The 19,473-nt window shown below is 45.2% G+C and overlaps 1 protein-coding gene across 2 annotated transcripts; it reads left to right on the top strand.

Moving 5' to 3' along the window:
* The first annotated feature begins 3,631 nt into the window (after positions 1–3,631).
* Prokr2 (prokineticin receptor 2) lies at positions 3,632–18,781 on the top strand. 2 transcript variants are annotated; one of them, XM_021156568.1, is made up of 3 exons: positions 3,632–3,820; positions 7,347–7,925; positions 14,999–18,781. In XM_021156568.1, exons 2-3 carry the CDS (start codon positions 7,477–7,479, stop codon positions 15,693–15,695), a joined length of 1,146 nt encoding a protein of 381 aa, XP_021012227.1. In that variant the 5' UTR covers positions 3,632–3,820; positions 7,347–7,476; the 3' UTR covers positions 15,696–18,781. The 2 variants fall into 2 exon arrangements, with proteins under 2 accessions (XP_021012227.1, XP_021012228.1); XM_021156569.1 differs by lacking the exon at positions 3,632–3,820 and adding an exon at positions 4,121–4,252 and having other exon boundaries at positions 14,999–17,915.
* The last annotated feature ends 692 nt before the right edge of the window (positions 18,782–19,473 follow it).

Raw genomic sequence — 19,473 nt, 5'->3', positions numbered from 1 at the left:
AAAACTGGTGTTTCTTCATAGCTAGAACACTGTCCCCTCTACCTCTCATCCCAGCAAAAGAAGGTCCTAACCACAAAGAAGACTGCATTAGCTAAACTCTCTTATGGAATCCAGTCCCCCACCCCCTTTTTAAGTGCTGTACAGAGCCTTTTATGTACTAGGAAAGCATTCTACCACTGAGCTAAGTGCCTAGTGCTTTTCTACAAACAAACAAACAAATAAATAAATAAATAAATAACAAGCTCTCACTATGTGTCCCAGGCTGGGCTTGAACTCCTGATCCTCTGACCTCAGCCTCTCAGAATGCCGGGATTACAGGTGAGCATGTGTTTACCCAGCTGGAATTTAGCTTTGCATCTGGTGACCAGCTCCATCCTCCCAGGAGTCCACTCTGTCATTCCACCTCTCCTACTTCTGCCTCCTCTGGGGGCCTCAAAACTTCTGAAACAGTTTCAATGGCAATCCCAAATTCTGACCCAAACAGCTCTCAGGCTTTCATCCACAGACAGGAAGTATGGCTAGTGGCCATGCAATCTGCTACGCTTCACTCTCTGCACTGTCCCTTGGTACTCAGAGCCCTCAGAGCCAATGAAGCCAGAGAAGCAGCCTGAGTTCTACTTAGTAAAGCCAGCCCACCAGTGTCTTACACAGTCATTCTACAGAACCCTGAAAAGGCAGGTGGATTATGTGAAACCTTGAACCTCTACGAAGGAGTCCCCATCTGTCTAACTACAGTAACTCACAGAGCTAAGTGACTTTTAATTCCAACAGCCTTACAAAGTTTACCTAAAATGTGTCAATAGCAACAGCACAGTCTTAGTTTGATTTCTTAGTGTGATTCTACAAGAGACACACAGACATAAAAAAAAAAAAAATGATGGAATAGATTCGTTTTTTTAAGAACAGAGTCCCTCCCTCCCATACTTTGAAAGACTGAAGGATCACCATGGCTACAGGACTGAGGGGAGGAAACATTACTGAGAAATCTTGCTTTGGAATACTGCTTCTCTTCTCTCAACAAACGTGTGTTCATCAATCGAATGTGTGGCCTTGACCTCTGTCCAACAGACGGCTTAATAGAGCCCCACGGAGCTCTTTGTGACAAGATCCACCACAAAGCCTTGTACAAATGCTTTTATGCTTTGACTCAGCAATACCACTTCTGGGAATTTGTTGTACAAATATCCTTGCACATGCACCCAAAGATGCTCTGTGTACTTGTTCACTGATGAACTATAATACGCACACCATTCTATACCACAACACTATAAGAACAAAAAATTGGAAATAACTTAATCTGTAATTTTACAGACATCTTGAACCTGTTAAACCAACATATCCAGCAATGTGGGTTGTAAAAGGTAGCAACAGTGTATCCCTACAATAGACTATGTTATAGTAGAAAGGTGAAGAAGTCATATATATATTAAAAGAATGTAAAGATACCCCTTGGAAAAACAGGAATGCACAAGGTGGATGGGAAGGAATGCTATTTTATATGATATCATTTTATGTGTTTTAATTTTTGAATTGTGTTGAGTTTGCTATTGGCTGGGAAACTGTCCTGCAGTATGACACTTCATGAGGACACAGGTACCACAATCAAGCTATGTGTCCCAATTCCTCATAACCAGTAACTTTGTAGTGGAATCTTTACCTCTGCCATCCATTGTTTACAGGGAATGTGTGGTGGGAAGCCATATTCCAGAAAAGAATAACTTTTATTGGCCTATGGCCATGTCTCTGAGAGATTGTCTTACTGTGGGAGGGCCCAGCCCACTATGGGTGGCACCATCCCTAGGAAGGTGGGCCTAGGCTGCACAAGAAAACTAGCTGAATGAGCTTAAGCTTATGAATGAGCCAGGAAGCAGTGTTCCCCTGTGGTTTCTGCTTCAAGCTTCTGCCTTGGGTTCCTGCTCTAACTTCTCTTAGAGATAAACTGTAACTAGGAAACATTAGCCAAATTAACCCTTTCCTCTCCAGTTTGCTTTTGGTCAGAGTGTTTTATCATAGCAACAGAATAAACTAGGACAGGCCCTATGCCTTTTCTCCTCTGCATACACTGACCAATTATTCAAGTACTGTGGTGGTAGGAAGGGGTGACTTAATGGAGTTCAATATGGCAATCTCAGGCTCACCAACAATTCAGTGTTGCCCTTTAGAAGGCAATTATCTTTGAAAGATGTTATTCAGTGCCGGCATTAACCCACTCCAATGTCCTGAATAATAATGGTGTGCCTTCCAGGGAACACACTTTGTGGTGGTGGTGGTGGTGGTGGTGGTGGTGGTGGTGGTGGTGGTGGTGGTGTGTGTGTGTGTGTGTGTGTGTGTGTGGCATGGGGGTTAGACTTCTCATGTGCCAAAGTTAAGACACAAAGTAGTCTTCAACTGTATACTGAGAAATCTCCAACCTTTCAATCTCCCTACTCACCCAAGATTCATGGCTTCACCCCATGCTGGTGACCTGACAAATCTATTATGTTGAGATCAGGACATCAAGTTGCTAGCATGACAACTATGGGCTTCTTGATCTGTCTGAATGAGACCCTGACCTAAATCTACCTTGGAGAATGCTGTGAGCACACCAGAGGGTCTGCTTGTCCCATATAAAGGGGTGAGCAGGTAGACGTGGGCCAGGAGAGTTGAAGCCGATAGCTGAAGTTGATAAGCAAGCATCTTTGAAAGAATGACCTAAAGAGGGTGTTCAGAAATCCGGCTACAGTGTCAGTCAACTCCTTGTACAAAACCAAAGCAAAACAGCAAAGCCTTTCCTTCAGTCTGGAAGTTGTACTTACCAGCCACAGCGCCAGCCGAACCACAGCCTCTCCCTGGGAGGGAAGAAGCTCGGTCTCCTGACTTGATCGTAGCAGTGAAGAGGATCTAGGAGGGCAGGACAGTGGGTTAGTTTCACATAAGGTAAGACAGGCAGAACCACAGAATGCCCAATTCCAAATACTTTTCCAGGTCCTCTATGTGGGTAGTTTAAATTGTCAGCTTATTGGACAGGTCTCATTTAGAAAATATTCTCTGTGGCCAGCACACAGTTCCTGCTTTAGTGGGGGTAATTTATAAGGCCTTCCATTTCTGGGAGAAATAAAATAACTCCTCTGGAAATAAAGCAGGGGCTCTGGGTAGCCTCAGATAGGCTGGAGGTTAGACTCGGATTATCTTTGAATAGCCAAGGACACTACAGGAAAGATCATCCCAGTTTAGACCGGAACCTCAGAATTGAAGTTTCGTGCAGGGCAAGCCATGCCACCACTAATTTCCAGTTTTGCCTCTTAAGGTCTGGATTGCATATGGGGGCCTCTCCTGCATCACTTCTAAGGGAAGACTAGGCTTCACCCCTTACTTGCTGGCTCTGGAAACTTGTAGACACACACACATACACACACACACACACACACACTCCAACTCTGCACACCAGTGGAAGCCACAGATGTTTGCAGAGGACAGTGCTCCGTCTCAAGGATGGCCAGCTGCTGAGGTCACAACGCGTTCAAGAGCTTACAAAACCCTTGGAAGTACCACCCGGAAGTCTGAGGCCCTAATTCAGTAGATCTAGGAGGCAGGCGGGTCTCGGGGGCGGAGTCGGGCGCCGGGAGGGGCGGGACACCTGGGCTGGGTCCCAGGCTGTAGGATGAGCTGCAGAGCGAAGCAGCAACTCCAGAAAGACTGAAGCGAGGAGAGCAGGACCAAGCGACACACGCCTACCAAGTAGGCAAGCCTCAACCAGAGCTAGCGTTCCCAGAGCCCGGGCCGCTCCCACCTATGGTGGCGCCACCGGCCAGGGAGTGCGCCCCTGAAAGCACCGAGGCAAGTGAGTACCGGGTGGTGGCGGGCGGGCGGACTTGGGGCACTCCGCGTCTGTTCCAGGAGATCAAACCCTGGGATTGGGGACTAGGGGACTGGAGTAGAGCCCCGAAACCGCGGACTCAGTGGAAGGCGTGCGGACAAGGGAGGGGGTATCTGCGCGTTTCCTGCGCCCTGCAGGCACCTCTGGTGCCGGGCTTTGTTTCTTAAGCTTAAATTCCCCACTGGGTACCTAATCCTGTACCAGTGTTGCACTGATACGAGTGAGAGACGTGGGAACCTTCAAACCGGCTCCCTCTTCCCACAGTCTACAGGCTGGTGATGAGAAGGCGGCTGGAACTCCCGCTTATTGGTCCCCGGTGGCGATCTTTGGGAGACCAATAGACGCCCCAGAGGGAGGACACTGGGATCCAGACTCCACTGGAACCCCGCTTGTTAGGTAGGGTGGAGCGCGTGGCTGATTCGTGTGTAGCAAGTCAGGGTTTCACTAACGCCGCCGGCGACTACTGGTCCTGGCTAGAGTGGCGATTCCTGTCCCCCAGAGCTCTCCCTCGTAAGACTGGGCAGACCTCGCTATCCAGTTTGATAGCTTCTTGCTACCCTTACCCGTTGCTCCCGTAGCTCCCACACTGGCCGGTGTGCTGAGGTGGGAGAGGAAGGCAGTTCATTGAGACAGACTAAGTCAGGCTAGAGTCCTCTCTCCAGCCCCTCGCTTGCCCCATAGCAGCTGCCTCCTGGGAGCTAGCATTTTGGAGACTATTTTGTCTCCCTTCTGTGGATGTCTCGGGACACTAGGATTATAAAGGAGTTCTCAAGCAATGGACAGCCCCTAAACTCCCTGGTCATCCCCCACCCACTCTTAGGAGGCTGTTATCAATTCAATCTGGTCTCAAGCAGCCACTTCAGAAGACACAGACTGTGACAAGGCTCAGTTCCTCCTTAATCGGGGTTGGCTGTGGTTGGGCATCTGGGAACCTAAGGAAGGGGTCCGGAAGCTGATCCAGAGTCGTGGGGTCAACCTGGGGAGAAAGGATTTATCCTAGAGCAAGGCTTCTTAAATTTTTCCATTTAGAAGGACCTCATTCACCAGAGAATTCTTTACACGACCCTGGGTTTTTGTACGTGTATAAAGTAGGAATATAATTCAAACACTTACTAATAATAAATCATTAATGTATTTAAAAACAATTCTTTGATACGCATATAATTTTACCATTTATGAACGAGGAAAGCGAATTTGCATAGTAATGAGATGGATTGCGTATTTTTACATAAAGAATTAAATCTTGGCTGAATATTTGATACAGCATCTAGAACATTTTTTCAGAGTTAAATGATACTTTGATTTTGTGATAGTCAATGCTGGGATGCCTCTTCATAGAAACACACGGCACAAATGGCAAGCTTGCTTCAGGGCCATTTCAAGCACGGCTAGAAATTCTGTCCTAATTCCAAGCCAAATTTCATTTAATGATTATTTTTTAGAATGAAACTCCAGTCAATTGCTCAGACAGCAATTTTTAAATTCTTGTGTGTGTGTGTGTGTACATATGTGTGCACATGTGTGTCTGTGTGTATTGTGCCATGTGTGTGTATGTTAGTGTAAGGTGGGGACTGTCTGAGGCCAGAAGAGGGTATCAATTCCCCAGAACTTGGAATTACAAGCTATTATGAGCAATCCAGTGTTGGTGCTGAGAACTGAATTATGATCTCCAGTCTTATTTAAGAGACCCCCCCCCTACAAGAATGGCAAGCCTCTATGACCACTAACCCATCTCAGTCCTTAAAATAGAAATTTTATTTTTTTCTCCATTAATTTATTTATTCACTTAACATCACAATCATTGCTCACCCTCCTCCCAGTTCCCCCTTCACATATTCCCTCCCCCATCCCCACCTCCTCTCCTCCTCTGAGAAGAGGACTATCCCCCAACCCTGGCACATCAAGTCTCTACAGGGCTAGGCACATCCTCTCCCACTGAGGCCAAACAGGATAGCCCAGTTAGAGGAACAAATTCCACAGACAGGCAACATTTTAGGGATAGCCCCTGCTCCAGTTTTGGGGGGACACACATGAAGACCAAGATGCATGCTTGCTACATGTGGGTAAGTGGAGGCTAGGTCTAGCCTGTACGTTCTTTGGTTAGTGGTTCTCTCTGACAGCCAGCAAGGGTCCAGGTTAGTTAACTTTGTTGGTCTTCCTATGGAGTTCCTATCCCCTTTGGGGCCTTCAGTTCTTTCCCCAACTCTTCCATAAGAGTCCCCAAGCTCCATCCAATGTTTGACTGTAGGTCTCTGCATCTGTTTCAGTTAGCTGCTGGGTGGAGCCTCTCAGAGGACTGTTATGCTAGGCTCCTGTGTACAAGCATAACAGAGTATCATTAATAGTGCCAGGATTGGTGCTTGCTATGGAATTCTGAATTCTGGTCTTGAAGAGAGCCCCCTATAAGAGCAGCAAGCCCCTGGGACCACTGAGCCATCTCTCAGCCCTTTGAATAGAAATTTTAAAATCAAAACCTTTCAACACAATAAGCTCAAGGATACACTAATTTGTAGCTGAATGAAACAATGTGTAGCATCCAGTGTGTAGCATCCAGTATGTAGCACCCAGTGTGTAATGTCCAGTGTGTGGTCTTTGTTTTCCATAATTAAATTGTTATGTTTCTATGAGAGCAGAAAACTTTGCGTGTACAGTAGCTATTCGTGTGCAATTCCCAGCACACGAGTCTGAGGCAAGGTGTTGGAGGCCCTGTTTAGGGGCACTGCAAAGCACACTAGCACACAGGGCAAAGTGCACATGTGTGCAGAAACAAGGCCACAACCAAGTGTCCTGATGCAACTTGGATGAAGGATGCCGGAAACAGCCAGGATTCATTGTGTGTCTGATTTTTGTTTTTGAATTGATTTTTGTTCATTCAGAAACCATTTGCAGTCACCTTCCTCCCCCTCCTCCCCCTTGCCACATTCAATTATGCAAGCCCCATAGTTTAAGAGACTGGCTTCTAGAGCTCCTAAGCAAAGAACAGGAGAGTAGCAGGAGAACCACTCCCAGCCACCAATGCATTCCCGTCCACAGCCCCTGCCTTGTGCCATTGTCTGGTAAGCTATTGAGGGTAAGAACAGTCAGCCCAGCACTGTTGCTGGAAGGAGGACAAGGGTGCATATTCTTTGGGTTTGTTTGTTGGTTGGTTGGTTGGTTTTGGGGGGCTCTTGGGGGGGGTGAAGACAGGGTTTCTCTGTGTAGCCCTGGCTGCCCTGGAACTCACTCTGTAGACCAGGCTGGCCTTGAACTCAGAAATCCGCCTGCCGCTGCCTCCCAAGTGCTGGGATTAAAGGCATGCACCACCACTGTCCGGCTAAGGGTGCATATTCTTCTTGGGTTTCTCTGGATTCCAGTTCATTCTGTGACCAGCAAGCAGACGGCCTCCCGTCTCCTTGGCCCTGGGTGACTCTGGTTGGACTGTACCTAGCTAACTCTTGGGGGGACTAGCCAGATCTGATGTTTGCTGACCAGTGGTTTTATCTGTCCCCAGATCCTGGATGTTATCTGTTCTCCCTAAGGATTCCAACAGGGACCTGCACGCACTGACCCCAGCAGAAGTGCTGAACTCCATGTGAGCATATCTTCCTGATACACACCAACTCACCTGTAGCACCATCAACATGGGACCCCAGAACAGAAACACTAGCTTTGCACCAGACTTGAATCCACCCCAAGACCATGTCTCCTTAAACTACAGTTATGGTGATTATGACCTCCCCCTGGGTGAGGACGAGGATGTGACCAAGACACAGACCTTCTTTGCAGCCAAAATTGTCATTGGCGTGGCACTGGCAGGCATCATGCTAGTCTGCGGCATTGGCAACTTTGTCTTCATTGCTGCCCTTGCCCGCTATAAGAAGCTGCGCAACCTTACCAACCTCCTCATTGCTAACTTGGCCATCTCTGACTTCCTGGTGGCGATCGTCTGCTGCCCCTTTGAGATGGACTATTATGTAGTACGGCAGCTTTCCTGGGCACATGGTCACGTGCTTTGTGCCTCCGTCAACTACCTCCGTACGGTCTCCCTGTATGTCTCCACCAACGCTCTGCTGGCCATCGCTATTGACAGGTGAGGTTCAACTTCAGTTCTCACAGACTGGTGTGGCTCCAGATGTGACAGCTCAGTGAGTTGTCAAGGGACTAGAGGAGACATTTCTGTTCACCAGCATTTGGGGAAGTTGGAAGCCTCTGAGTCTCATAGTTCTGGTCCTGCTCTGAGATACTGTCTCCAATTCTGATACAGTTAGCACATGCCCTACAACATAGAGACAAAAAGCAGAAAACTCAGGCAACAACTATTTAAAAGCCATTAGGAGAGTTAACCAGAGCAGCTTCTAGTCAGCACAATAGGTACCAAGCTTTTCATTGCAGCCAGATCCAGATACAAAGCGTTCCATTGCTTAGCAAGCTTCCTGTGCCCCCTGACAAATTCCTCTGCCAGTCTTAGTGATCATTCTTTGTCACCACAATTCAGTTCTGTCTGTTCTTCATTTCATATATATATAGTTTAGACTTTATTTTTAAAGATTTACTTATTTATTTTACGTATATGAGTACACTGTCACTGTCTTCAGACACACCAGAAGAGAGCATCAGATCCCATTATAGATGGTTGTGAGCCACCATGTGTTTGCTGGGAATTGAACTCAGGACCCTGGAAGAGCAGTCAGTGCTCCTAACCACTGAGCCATCTCTCCAGCCCCCTGTCTTTTATTTACTTCATGAGAATCATGGAGCATGGAGCATCCCTTCTGGTGGCTTTGTTGCAGAGCTGATTTGAAAATAAGATAACAGAATTTGCTTTCAGGAAAGAGAGAAGGACAAGTTTGCTTTTGCTGTTTTGCATATATCTGTGTGCTTATTTGCATATATTTGCATGAGATGTCCCAGAAGTCCTTGCTCTGCTATAAATTTGTAGGCACGAATTGTAACAGCAGCAAATGAGAAATCTTGTATGTGTCATTTATGTGTATAGTTTCAGGTCAGCATTGTCACCAATGGTGCAGTGGGAGATGGGAGAGATCTTTGATGCACAGCCCTTTTGGGCTGCTCTGAAATGTATTCTGAAGATGGGCTTCTTGGCCTCCCATTTTGTCTCTTTCAGCTCTTCAGTTCTGGGTGCTGTTTCATGCTTTTTAATATACCAGCTAGTTATTTTTCAGTTATCCTAAGAAAAGACGCAGGAACAAGATACCTCTTCCTTTGCATAGCAAGATGCCCATAGGGAAAGCACCTTTATTACAGCCCTGAGGCTCTGCAGTCCAGAAACCAGCTTATGAAATGCATACTTGCCAGCCAACTGCACAAAAGTCCTCAGGAAAATCACACAGACCGTCACTTGCTATAGTGATAGAGTTGGCTTCCTGAGCCCCACCCACCCACATCGCCTGAATGGAAATCCCTTGAGCTGAGAGTTTGCAAAAATCTGCGGTTTTATTCACTCTCCTGAGTGACTGTAAGCTTGCTGAAAGGAGAGTGATTGCTGTCCTCATGCCTTGTCCCCTGTAAGCTGTGTCTGTGACGTCAATCTTGCTGTCTTGTGGTTTGTGATGCTAGTGCTGTATAGGAAGCAGTCACATGGCACAGACAGCAGAGGTTCCATTTCACCCCAGCCAACTGTTTCCCATGCAGCCTTCACACCCCACCCACCATGTCCCCTCACCCTGCTCCCAGTGACCCAAACAGGAAAGTGACCATCATTCTCCGCCTTTCTTCCTGTCCCTCACCCACTGACCCCATCCCTTATGTCCAGCTCTGACTAAACCCAGTACCTGTCCCTTCAGCTTTGCCACTTGGCAACTCATGATGGACACTCTGGTGCTCTATTGACCTGTCTCTTGTGCTCCCCAGGGGCTTCTAACTGTACCCTAAAATCCATGCTTAGCCATACAAAGCATCTGAGAATCACTATTGCTGGCTTTTCCTAAGATATTCCTTTGCTTATGAAATCTCCAGAAGTCCCAATGTCACAGGATATAAATCCTGAGTCTAGCACTGTGGTCTATGCCAGCATGACCCTCCAATTCATATTGGGTATAAAGATATAGAAGTCCCCATCTGTGTATTTTAAGACAATCATCATATCTTTGGTCTTTCTGCCTCTACACTAAGACACCTATGTCTTAGTTTGTGGTTTTCCCTCATATCCTCGGACTTGTGCAGGGATCCATGTGCAGGAAGTACTGAGTGGGAAATGAGAAGTGGAGGGAACAGGAAATACACTACAAAAGCCTCCGTGGGCGAGTGCTGCTAAGAAATCCTTGGAGTAAGTGTAGATCACAGCTCGGAGTTCTCCCAGGCGTGGGAGGAGGGAGCTGAGTTGTTTGTATATGGCTCTTACAAGTCACTGTAGAGGGCTTCTCGAAAATACTGCACAGGAAGCCACGAGGACTCTGAAAGCCAGAGAAAACCCTCAGACAAACAAACAAAGAGGCGGGTATCGTCATGCTAGAGTGCACACACATATGCTGATGCAGCAAAAGAGGAGTGAGGGAGTGTGTACCAAAGTGGTGAGAGCAGAGGGGGATGGGAGAGGATGTGCTGAAATGTAAAGGCAGAGGCCTATAGAGGAGAATATACTCAAGGATAAGAGAAAGGAGGATGGAGGCATGACTGCCACAGGTTTGTGGCTATGCTGTCCCCAAGCTATGAAACTGCTGTAGAAATACAAGCTGTAGAAGATGTAATTTTTGAACTCAAGAAGCTTTTTTTTTTTCATGTAAAAACTAGGAATTATCAAGCATTGAGAATAATAAACATATGGTGACTTGTAAATGCTAGTTTTTCAACAGAAGCAAGGGTCTCGCTTATGTAGTCCAGGATGATGTTGAACTCTGATTCTCCTGCCTTAGGCTACTGGGCACTGGGAGAATAGGCACACAGCCTTAAATCTAGACTTAGCGCCCACAGGAAGCTTATACCCGCCATGCCTGCTAGAGGAGCTAAATGGAGGAGAAGCTTCATGGGCTTCCTGGAGTGCTCCCAGTGGAGCACATCTGACAAGCACAGAGGAGCTCTTGGGTAGGCGCTGGGGTTCTGTGAGGCTCACAGATTAAAGCAGCACGTGGAACCTCGGGCCTTAGAGTAGTGCCCTAATAAGTTTCCCCTCCTGCCATCACTGGGCTCTAAAATATCAGGAAGATGGGTCAGACATCCCTACCCTTCCCTGATGGTGCTCATTTTAGAAAATGGGTCTTTCTTACTGGGGCCATCCTGGGTGGTGTTTCCTGGGATCCTATTTTTAGTCACCTCAGATAGAGAAACAATTTAAGTTTCTTGTGGGTTAGAAGAGACTTATTAGCCACTGCCCTCCCCCAACACAGGTCCTCCCCTAAGAGTCTCCAAAAGGAATACCAGCTGCCAGCCCCCACCTTGTCAGACTTCTGACCTCCAACACTGCAATATCTCAATGCTCATCATTTCAAGGGAGGGTGTTTATTATAAGGGAGCAGCCACCCAGTGGGGCTTAACCACCGGCCCATGCATAGCCTGGGCTCCTGCAGAAGCCCCAGTCTCCCTGTGCATTCCCATCCACTGTTTTTTCAAATATGCCTGCTCTGCTGTGCAGAAACTCCAGAAGGGCCAGCACATGCTGTCTGTGGAAGCTGAGCCAGAGACTATCCTCCTGCAGAGGAGGTGCTATTTCTAGTTGCAGAGAGCTGAGGTCCATTGACCTCAAAAGCATGCATACCCTCTCAAGCAGACAGTTGGCCACAGAGACTTGCAGATGTCTCTCTTGCCAACAAATGACTCATGGGAAAGGCTCAGCATACGCAAAGTACTGTAGCCCTGTCATACATTATGGATGTTTACCTTCTTGGAAGCTGACACAAATCCTGACAGATTGTCAATTAAGTCATTATTATCCCCACTTCACAGATGCAGATACTAAGTCTCTGGAGCCTAAGTTATTTATCCAATGTGCAGTCTGGAAACAGACCTGCCCAACACCTTCCAAGTCAGTACTCTTGCCTTTCCGATTTACTTGATGTTAACAATGAATTTTGGAATGTCCTCTGAGTAAGAAAGATGTATTGGATGACAAAGTGTTTGACTGTAAGAGTTAAGGATAGCCAGGCAGTTTATCAGTGTGTGTGTGTGTGTGTGTGTGTGTGTGTGTGTGTGTGTGTTTAAGGTTAGCCTAATCTACAACAGTTAAGTTCCAGGCCACCCAAGAAAAAGGTGATGAGGGTGGGGATGGGAAATGACAACAAAATTAGCAGAAATGTGAAGTTTTTTGCATTACTTATTGGTATACTATGAGTTATTGATACACTGTGAGTTATTGATACACTGTGAGTTGTTGATATACTGTTATTGATATACTGTGAGTTATTGATATACTGTAAGCTATTGATATACTGTGAGTTATTGAGACACTGTGAGTTGTTGATATACTGTGAGTTATTGATATACTGTGAGTTATTGATATACCATGAGTTATTGGGAGACTTCAGTTATTGATACACTAAGAGTTATTAATACACTGAGTTTTTTATATACTCTGAATTATTGTTATACTGTGAGTTATTGATATACTGTAAGTATTAGTTATTGGTACACTGTGAGTTATTAGTGTACTGTGAATATTAGTTATTGGTACATTGTATTAGTTTTTGGTAAACTGAGTTATTGACATACTGTGAGTTATTGATACACTGTGATGACAGGACCAGATTGAGAGCAGTTTTAAGTCCTGAATTTGTTTTATAGTCTCTAAAGACTTTGGGTTTAGTAGAGTACACAGAGTAATGAATGCCCATCAAAGATACCTGTACCCAAATCCCCAAAGCCCATGACTGTGCTCGCTGCATCCTAAGGAGGAGCAAGGTAATCCAAGGAGCTATGGTTGCCAATCATTTAAAATAGAACCAATGAGTGGCAAAGGTTCTTATCTGAAGGTGGGCAGAATGTCATAATAGGCCTGTGAGAGAAAGACTCCACTGGCCATTGCTGGCTTTGAAAGAAGGAGAGGTTATGAACCAAGAAATATAGGCAGTTCTCAAAAAATTAGAGATGCAAACAACAATAAAACCCAAACAAAAGCCCCCCATCAGGTTGTCCTTGGAACCCCTAAAAAGTGCCACTTGCTGACACCCAAGATTACCCAGTGAAACCATGTCAGACTTCTGACCCCCAACACTGTACTGGCACAGTGGTGGCATTACAAGTATCCCTTTTATTATAAAGGCAACAGGAAACAATTTGTCCAGTTATCACAGAGAGACAGTGACGGTGAGATGTCTCAGTCAAGTGGTGAGGCTGCCCTGCCCATCTGTTCACCTCTCTGGCCCTGTTGTGCTTGTCCTCCTAGCCTGCTCCCACAGATAGGTGGGAAGCCCCAGAGGCTTCTGGGTAACGCCCATCAGGGAGCCCCCATGGCTGGGATGGGTCCAGCTTTCTCCTCCATAGCCAGAAGCCTCAAGTATGGAATCCACTGGAGAGACACCAGCAAGCAGGTACAGATGGGACAAGATAACAGAAATACTTCAAGGGACAGAGAACAGTAACATGGCAGAGGGATTCTAAGTCACGCCATTGTTTTGGAAAGGTGATCAAAGAGTTTGGTTAGAAAAGAAGTCAGTTTTCTACTGGAGGCTTCCTGCACTTGGCTCACACAGTTTGTGAACATTAAACATAGCAAGGATGTACTTGCCTGAGTATTTTTTAGTATACTTCCTGCTTTGGGCCCACACACTCATTTCCAGGACAATGTGTCTCTTATCTACCTCTCATGCCTCTTCTCTTCCTCCACCCTCCCCTACCATCCTTCTTGCCTCTCCCACCCCCGACATAATACACAGAAATTATCCCAGGACCCAAATATCTAAATAGCTATCATTCCATCTCTCTGGAAGCAGCCCACACAAGTGAGCTCATTTTCCACGAAGGATTCAGGCTTCATCCGTCTCGAGTAGTGTGACTCCTTAAATAAACAGGGGTAACGCTTTAAGGTACTCCAGTGAGATGCCTTCATCACGCACTTTCTCTTCAGTGTGAAATGGCACGGGGAGGTGGATGTGAACGCTTTGTATCAGGAGGCTCCACTCTGGTATCTGCTGGCCATGAACCTGGGCATATTGCTTATTTCTTACTAGAGTCCTAAATCCCACTTAATCCCACCGCATCCATAATGCAGGCTGACATCTAGGAGCCGGGGCGGGGCGGAAGAGGAAGCTCGAGCAGTGTCCACACCTCCCTTTGAGCTACACAACTTTTCTTTCACCTTAAATCATGAGAAATTTGGAATAAGAACTTTAGGAGTACCATGTTTGTGGGCAGGATGGCAAGATTGAAAACTTAAAAGGTATAAGAGTATCCTGAACAGATGAGTGTGTGTATCTACTGAAAAATACTCACACAAGTATATCCTTACTATGTTTAATGTTCACAGACTGTTGAGGTTTGGTCTATAGCTATGAACTCTAATGCTAAAATCTGTACCTGAAGGTCTGGACCTACGAGGGAGTTCTTACATTTACCCGCTTTTATTGTGCAAACCTGTTCCTTAATTGAAAACTACTGGCTAAATAAAAATGGCTACAGACAATTACTGAAGGGGTTAGAGATAGGCAGGTTGAGTTACCTGGTGAGTGGGACAGGAGGAGAGAGAGAGAAGGATGCAGGAGGGGGAAGCCACCATGAGAGGAGATGGACCACGTGACCAGGAGAAACAGCAAGTATTTGGGGTACACATACACTACTGGGGTTGCAGCCAGGTCAGCAGTTAGAAAAGTAGAGTAGGCGTTACCATCACCCCAGCCCACCCCCAGCATCGCCAAAGCCAAATAAAATAACCAAAGTTTGAGTCTCATTCATTTGTAAGCTAGACAGGGATAGGCTTATACTGGCTGTAGTATAACAAATGTCTTGGGTTGTATTCAGGGAAATAAATCTCAGAAGAAAGGTAATTCCCTGGTCCCTATGTCAGGCAAAGGAGAACAGCCATTGCTTTAACCCAGTAGCTGATTCCATTAAATCGGTGCTCTAAAAGCCAAGTGGGGCTGTGAGTGAGCTAAGGCTGCTTAAACCTGGGTCGGAGGCAGCTGGGGTTTCACTGTGTGGTTCCAGCTCTCCGGGCTGGTTAAAAAGCAATCGTGCTTCGAAATATAACCATCACTGCTGGCTTCCCTCTCCCTTCAGATACCTCGCTATTGTCCACCCCTTGAAACCACGGATGAATTATCAGACCGCTTCCTTCCTGATCGCTTTGGTCTGGATGGTCTCCATCCTCATCGCTGTCCCATCTGCCTACTTCACCACAGAAACCATCCTCGTTATCGTCAAGAATCAAGAAAAAATCTTCTGTGGTCAGATCTGGTCGGTGGACCAGCAGCTCTACTACAAATCCTACTTCCTCTTCGTCTTCGGGCTTGAGTTCGTGGGTCCCGTGGTCACTATGACCCTGTGCTATGCCAGGATCTCCCAAGAGCTCTGGTTCAAGGCTGTACCTGGCTTCCAGACGGAGCAGATCCGCAAGCGGCTGCGTTGCCGCCGCAAGACAGTGCTACTGCTCATGGGCATCCTTACAGCCTACGTGCTGTGCTGGGCGCCGTTCTATGGCTTTACCATAGTGCGAGACTTCTTCCCCACGGTAGTTGTGAAGGAGAAGCACTACCTCACCGCCTTCTACGTCGTGGAGTGCATTGCCATGAGCAACAGCATGATCAATACTATATGCTTCGTGACGGTCAAGAACAACACCATGAAATACTTCAAGAAGATGCTGCGCCTCCACTGGCGGCCATCTCACTACGGGAGTAAGTCCAGCGCTGACCTCGACCTCAAAACCAGCGGGGTGCCTGCCACTGAAGAGGTGGATTGTATCAGACTAAAGTAGCCTGCAGGTGTTGCCCAAGGAAAAATTTAACATTCGGTACTCAGTAAATCACACACCATCAACCACTCACAAGCTACATGGAAAGAATCAGTTGTATTCATGTTCTCCTGCTCTAATGTATCGGGACGCTTCTATGTAATAACATACAGCACAACTGATGTCTACATAACATCTTAGAAGATAGACACAAATAGTAACAAGTGACGTGGACTGAATGCTTCTGTCTGCAAACCACATCAACCAATTATTCAAGGACAAGAGCTGACATGTGAGAATTACCTGCTATGTGCAAAAACAAGTTACCCCTACCCCCCAAAAATGATAGAAGCTATTTGGAGTTATTCAGCTCTATCTATCTATCTATCTATCCATCCATCCATCCATCCATCCATCCATCCAGGTCACTAGAAAGAAGTCACAAATGACTAGCCAGAGTCATGCTACATATTCTTTCATTCTGTATCTTTTCTGCACAGAACTGTCAAAGGCAATAGAATAAAGCACTTAGACATACTAGAAATGTAAGGATAACTCCATCAATAGGGAGACCATGGCCTCATAGGAAGAGGGTCCATATAGTATACTGACTTTCCCCACTCCACACCAGTTGTCTCCTTAGATATTCTGTACTCATCTGGAATGTTGTAATTTCAAATGAGGAAAAATAAGGGAGCAGGCTTTACCACAGATGTATCAAATCTCATCAAGCCCATTGGGCAAAGATGGGCAGTCCTGAGACAAGAAATGTATCCAGTTGTGGATAACTTTAATGCCAAGGATTTCAGGGCTCTGGGGTCTTGGAGGAAGAGGACACAGAAAGAGCCGAGGTTTCCAGTGGCAATGAGTATAATCTGAACATTTGCTATGATTTGGACAATTTTCTAGAACATACAATGACTTACAAAAGGAACTCTACTTGAGATCCAAAGATCCGGGTAAAAGTCCTAACCCCAGGACTCATCTCTGTGTGTCTCCACTGTAATGAAATGGAAATAATGAGAACGGATCATTAGGAACATCAGCCCAGCGAAGTCATGGTGTGGATGTGATTTTCACCTCTTCCTTTGTGAAGAATGAGGTCGTGAAAAGCTCATTAGAGGGAGTTTGGAATGGAGAAACAGCTCCACACTTTTCATCCCTCTTCCTTGAATCAGAGACCACTAAACGCATTTTTGAAGTAGCGTATCTATAGTGAGGCATAAAGGTCTCCCTGTCACAGGGTGCAATCAAGAAGATCCAGTCAATGCCCATACCCTCAGCATCCCTGTGGTCTTAGACAGTCTTCCCAACAAAGCACTGGTGGACCCCAGGACTGAATTCACTTGTATTATTATGTCATCTACTGAATACTAAGGTTGATCAGGTTGGCTAGATAGGTATTTTCTTCCTCCTTCACAGCCCCATATGTATCCCTCCCTTAAACTCAGTTACTAAGGAAGACCTTCTTAAACACAGGAGAATCATTATTCTGTCCAGGACACAAATAACCTCTCCAGTAGACACTGTACCCTTCACATGTCAACAGAATTTGCCTCCTTCTTGTATTTAAACATCCTCCTTTCATTTAGATTTAACCAGAAACCATTCCTGTAAATATCAATGCATTTGTGATACCCCACTGTAAAAAGCATATGCTGTTATCATATGGCATAATTAACATACAGAATTGTAATCATAGTTCCCAAAAGGTTCCCTACTCGTGTTGTATCTTATGTTTATATGTTTGATGTAAATGGAGCTGTGTAGCTGTCTAAGCAGCTCAAGCCTGAAATGAGGGAATGTCCAAAGGTGTTCTTAGGGCAGGGCCATCTCAGGCTAGCAGCTGGCCTCAGTTTGTGCTCTCTCAGGAGTGTGTTCTTGAATATGAATTAGTAGCAAACCATTATCCTATGTGCCCCTTGTTTATAAACGATTTTTTAAAATGCAGGCTTCTTTTCACTTAGAAAATATTTGTGCGTCTGGCTAGAACTAAGGTAATAAGTTAATTACATTTGTGTTCAGTCTTCCCAAGACTAATTAAGGGCAAGCTTAAGACACTCTTAACACGTCAAGATAAGTACACACTTATGCCTCCTATTTCATGGAGAAAGTTAATCTCACTTAGCAAAGCCAGATCTATTTTCTTGGCCACATTATGAGAAAAGATGGTTAGACAATGAAGCTGTTACAGATTTTTGTTATGCATCCAACATTTAAAATAAGTTACTTCTAAATTTGGAGAAATCAAAAAAAAAAAAAAAAATGCTTCAGGCCCTCAGGCATGACAAACAACTCCAGACTTCACAAGGAACAATGTGTCATTTGGGAGGTAATTAGAAATCTTAACACAAGTTCTGTTTCTACTTAAAAATGGTGGCTCCAAAACCCATCTTTGCATCCAACCATATACTCCCTTGGCCACAAGAATGAACACACACACACACACACACACACACACACACACATCACTAGAACACCATACCAAGAAATGCCTTGAGAACATAACATTCAGCTCCTTTCTTTGGTGGATCTGAATTCCGAAAAAGGAAATCACCCATAACAGGTACACAGTTGATTCTTTCTAGAGCTAAAGCCTTGTCCTAAGATTTTATCTCTAGGACGATGAGCAGCTTTCAGTGACTGCCTATACTTGAGTCCAAAGGACCTGGCACACTGTGGTAGCAGGTTCCAGAGTATGTAGAATCTTAAGTCTCTAGGTTGCTTTGCTTGTTTGTTAAAAAGAAGTTAAATCCCCATTCTGAATACCTTGTGGTATAAACTAAGATCAAGAGACAAAGTGTGGGTTGTACACAGGGATTCCTTGTAGACGGCTGTTGGAGGTTCATGGTATCCAACTCTATCCAGAAGATGTTCAAAAAATAACATCCAGTTCTTATAAATGAGCATTTCTCTAAAAAGTTTTCCATAGTGCATCTTAATCAATTTTAATTTTAACATATACTCCCTTTTCTACATACAGTTGAAAATAGTAAGTATGTGTATCCTCATGAGTTGTTATGATATATATGCATATGCATAGTCTCATTGTTGTAGGATTGCATGTTTATATATTTGTTTACAAACTAAAATATACTTGTAATCCCCAAATTAGTGCACCTGATGCTTTTGTTGACATTTGTACAGGCACACGGAACAGTGGCTTTTAACTGGGGTGGAACAAAGCAGACAGACCTCTCTCTGGCTTCTCAGAGGCTGGCTCTATGGGTACAACAGTCTATAGATTTTGCTCCCATCTCTGATCACTGGTTGCTGTGATGGCAGGCAACATGGGCTTTAGCATCCTGTCACATATGCCTTCAAAGTACATTTAGGTCATTTGTTGTGTTTGGAGGCCTTTTCTTGTTTGTCTCGTTTTTTTATAGGGCCCCAAGTGACCTTAAGTGATCTCTCGTGTTCCCAAGTACAAAACAGCTATGATATATCTTAAATATAAAATAAATGTTAGAGAAGCTTTATTTTAGTGGCATTGGCATGAAGTCAATGTCAAGCAGGCAAGTACATGTTAAATAAAGTTATATTTAAATAGAAGCATGCATTTAAAAGATTGTATACAAAATGTGGCCAGTAGCCTCAGGGGTGTGATCCCAAGCTTTCCTTGTGAGCAACTGATCAATATTTGCTACTTCTTTCATACATACAATATTTTCTAATTCATGTTTAATCACTTTATTGGGCATTCTTGTGAAGTATAAGGAGTAAGTCATGTTTCTTGGGTTCAAACCTTGTTTGTCACAACACATAACTTGGAACTCTAGCTAAATGAAGCCTGAAGGTCTAA

This window comes from Mus caroli, chromosome 2, assembly GCF_900094665.2.
Source record: "Mus caroli chromosome 2, CAROLI_EIJ_v1.1, whole genome shotgun sequence".
NCBI classification, from domain to species: domain Eukaryota; kingdom Metazoa; phylum Chordata; class Mammalia; order Rodentia; family Muridae; genus Mus; species Mus caroli.
This window is presented reverse-complemented; position numbering and strand designations above follow the sequence as displayed.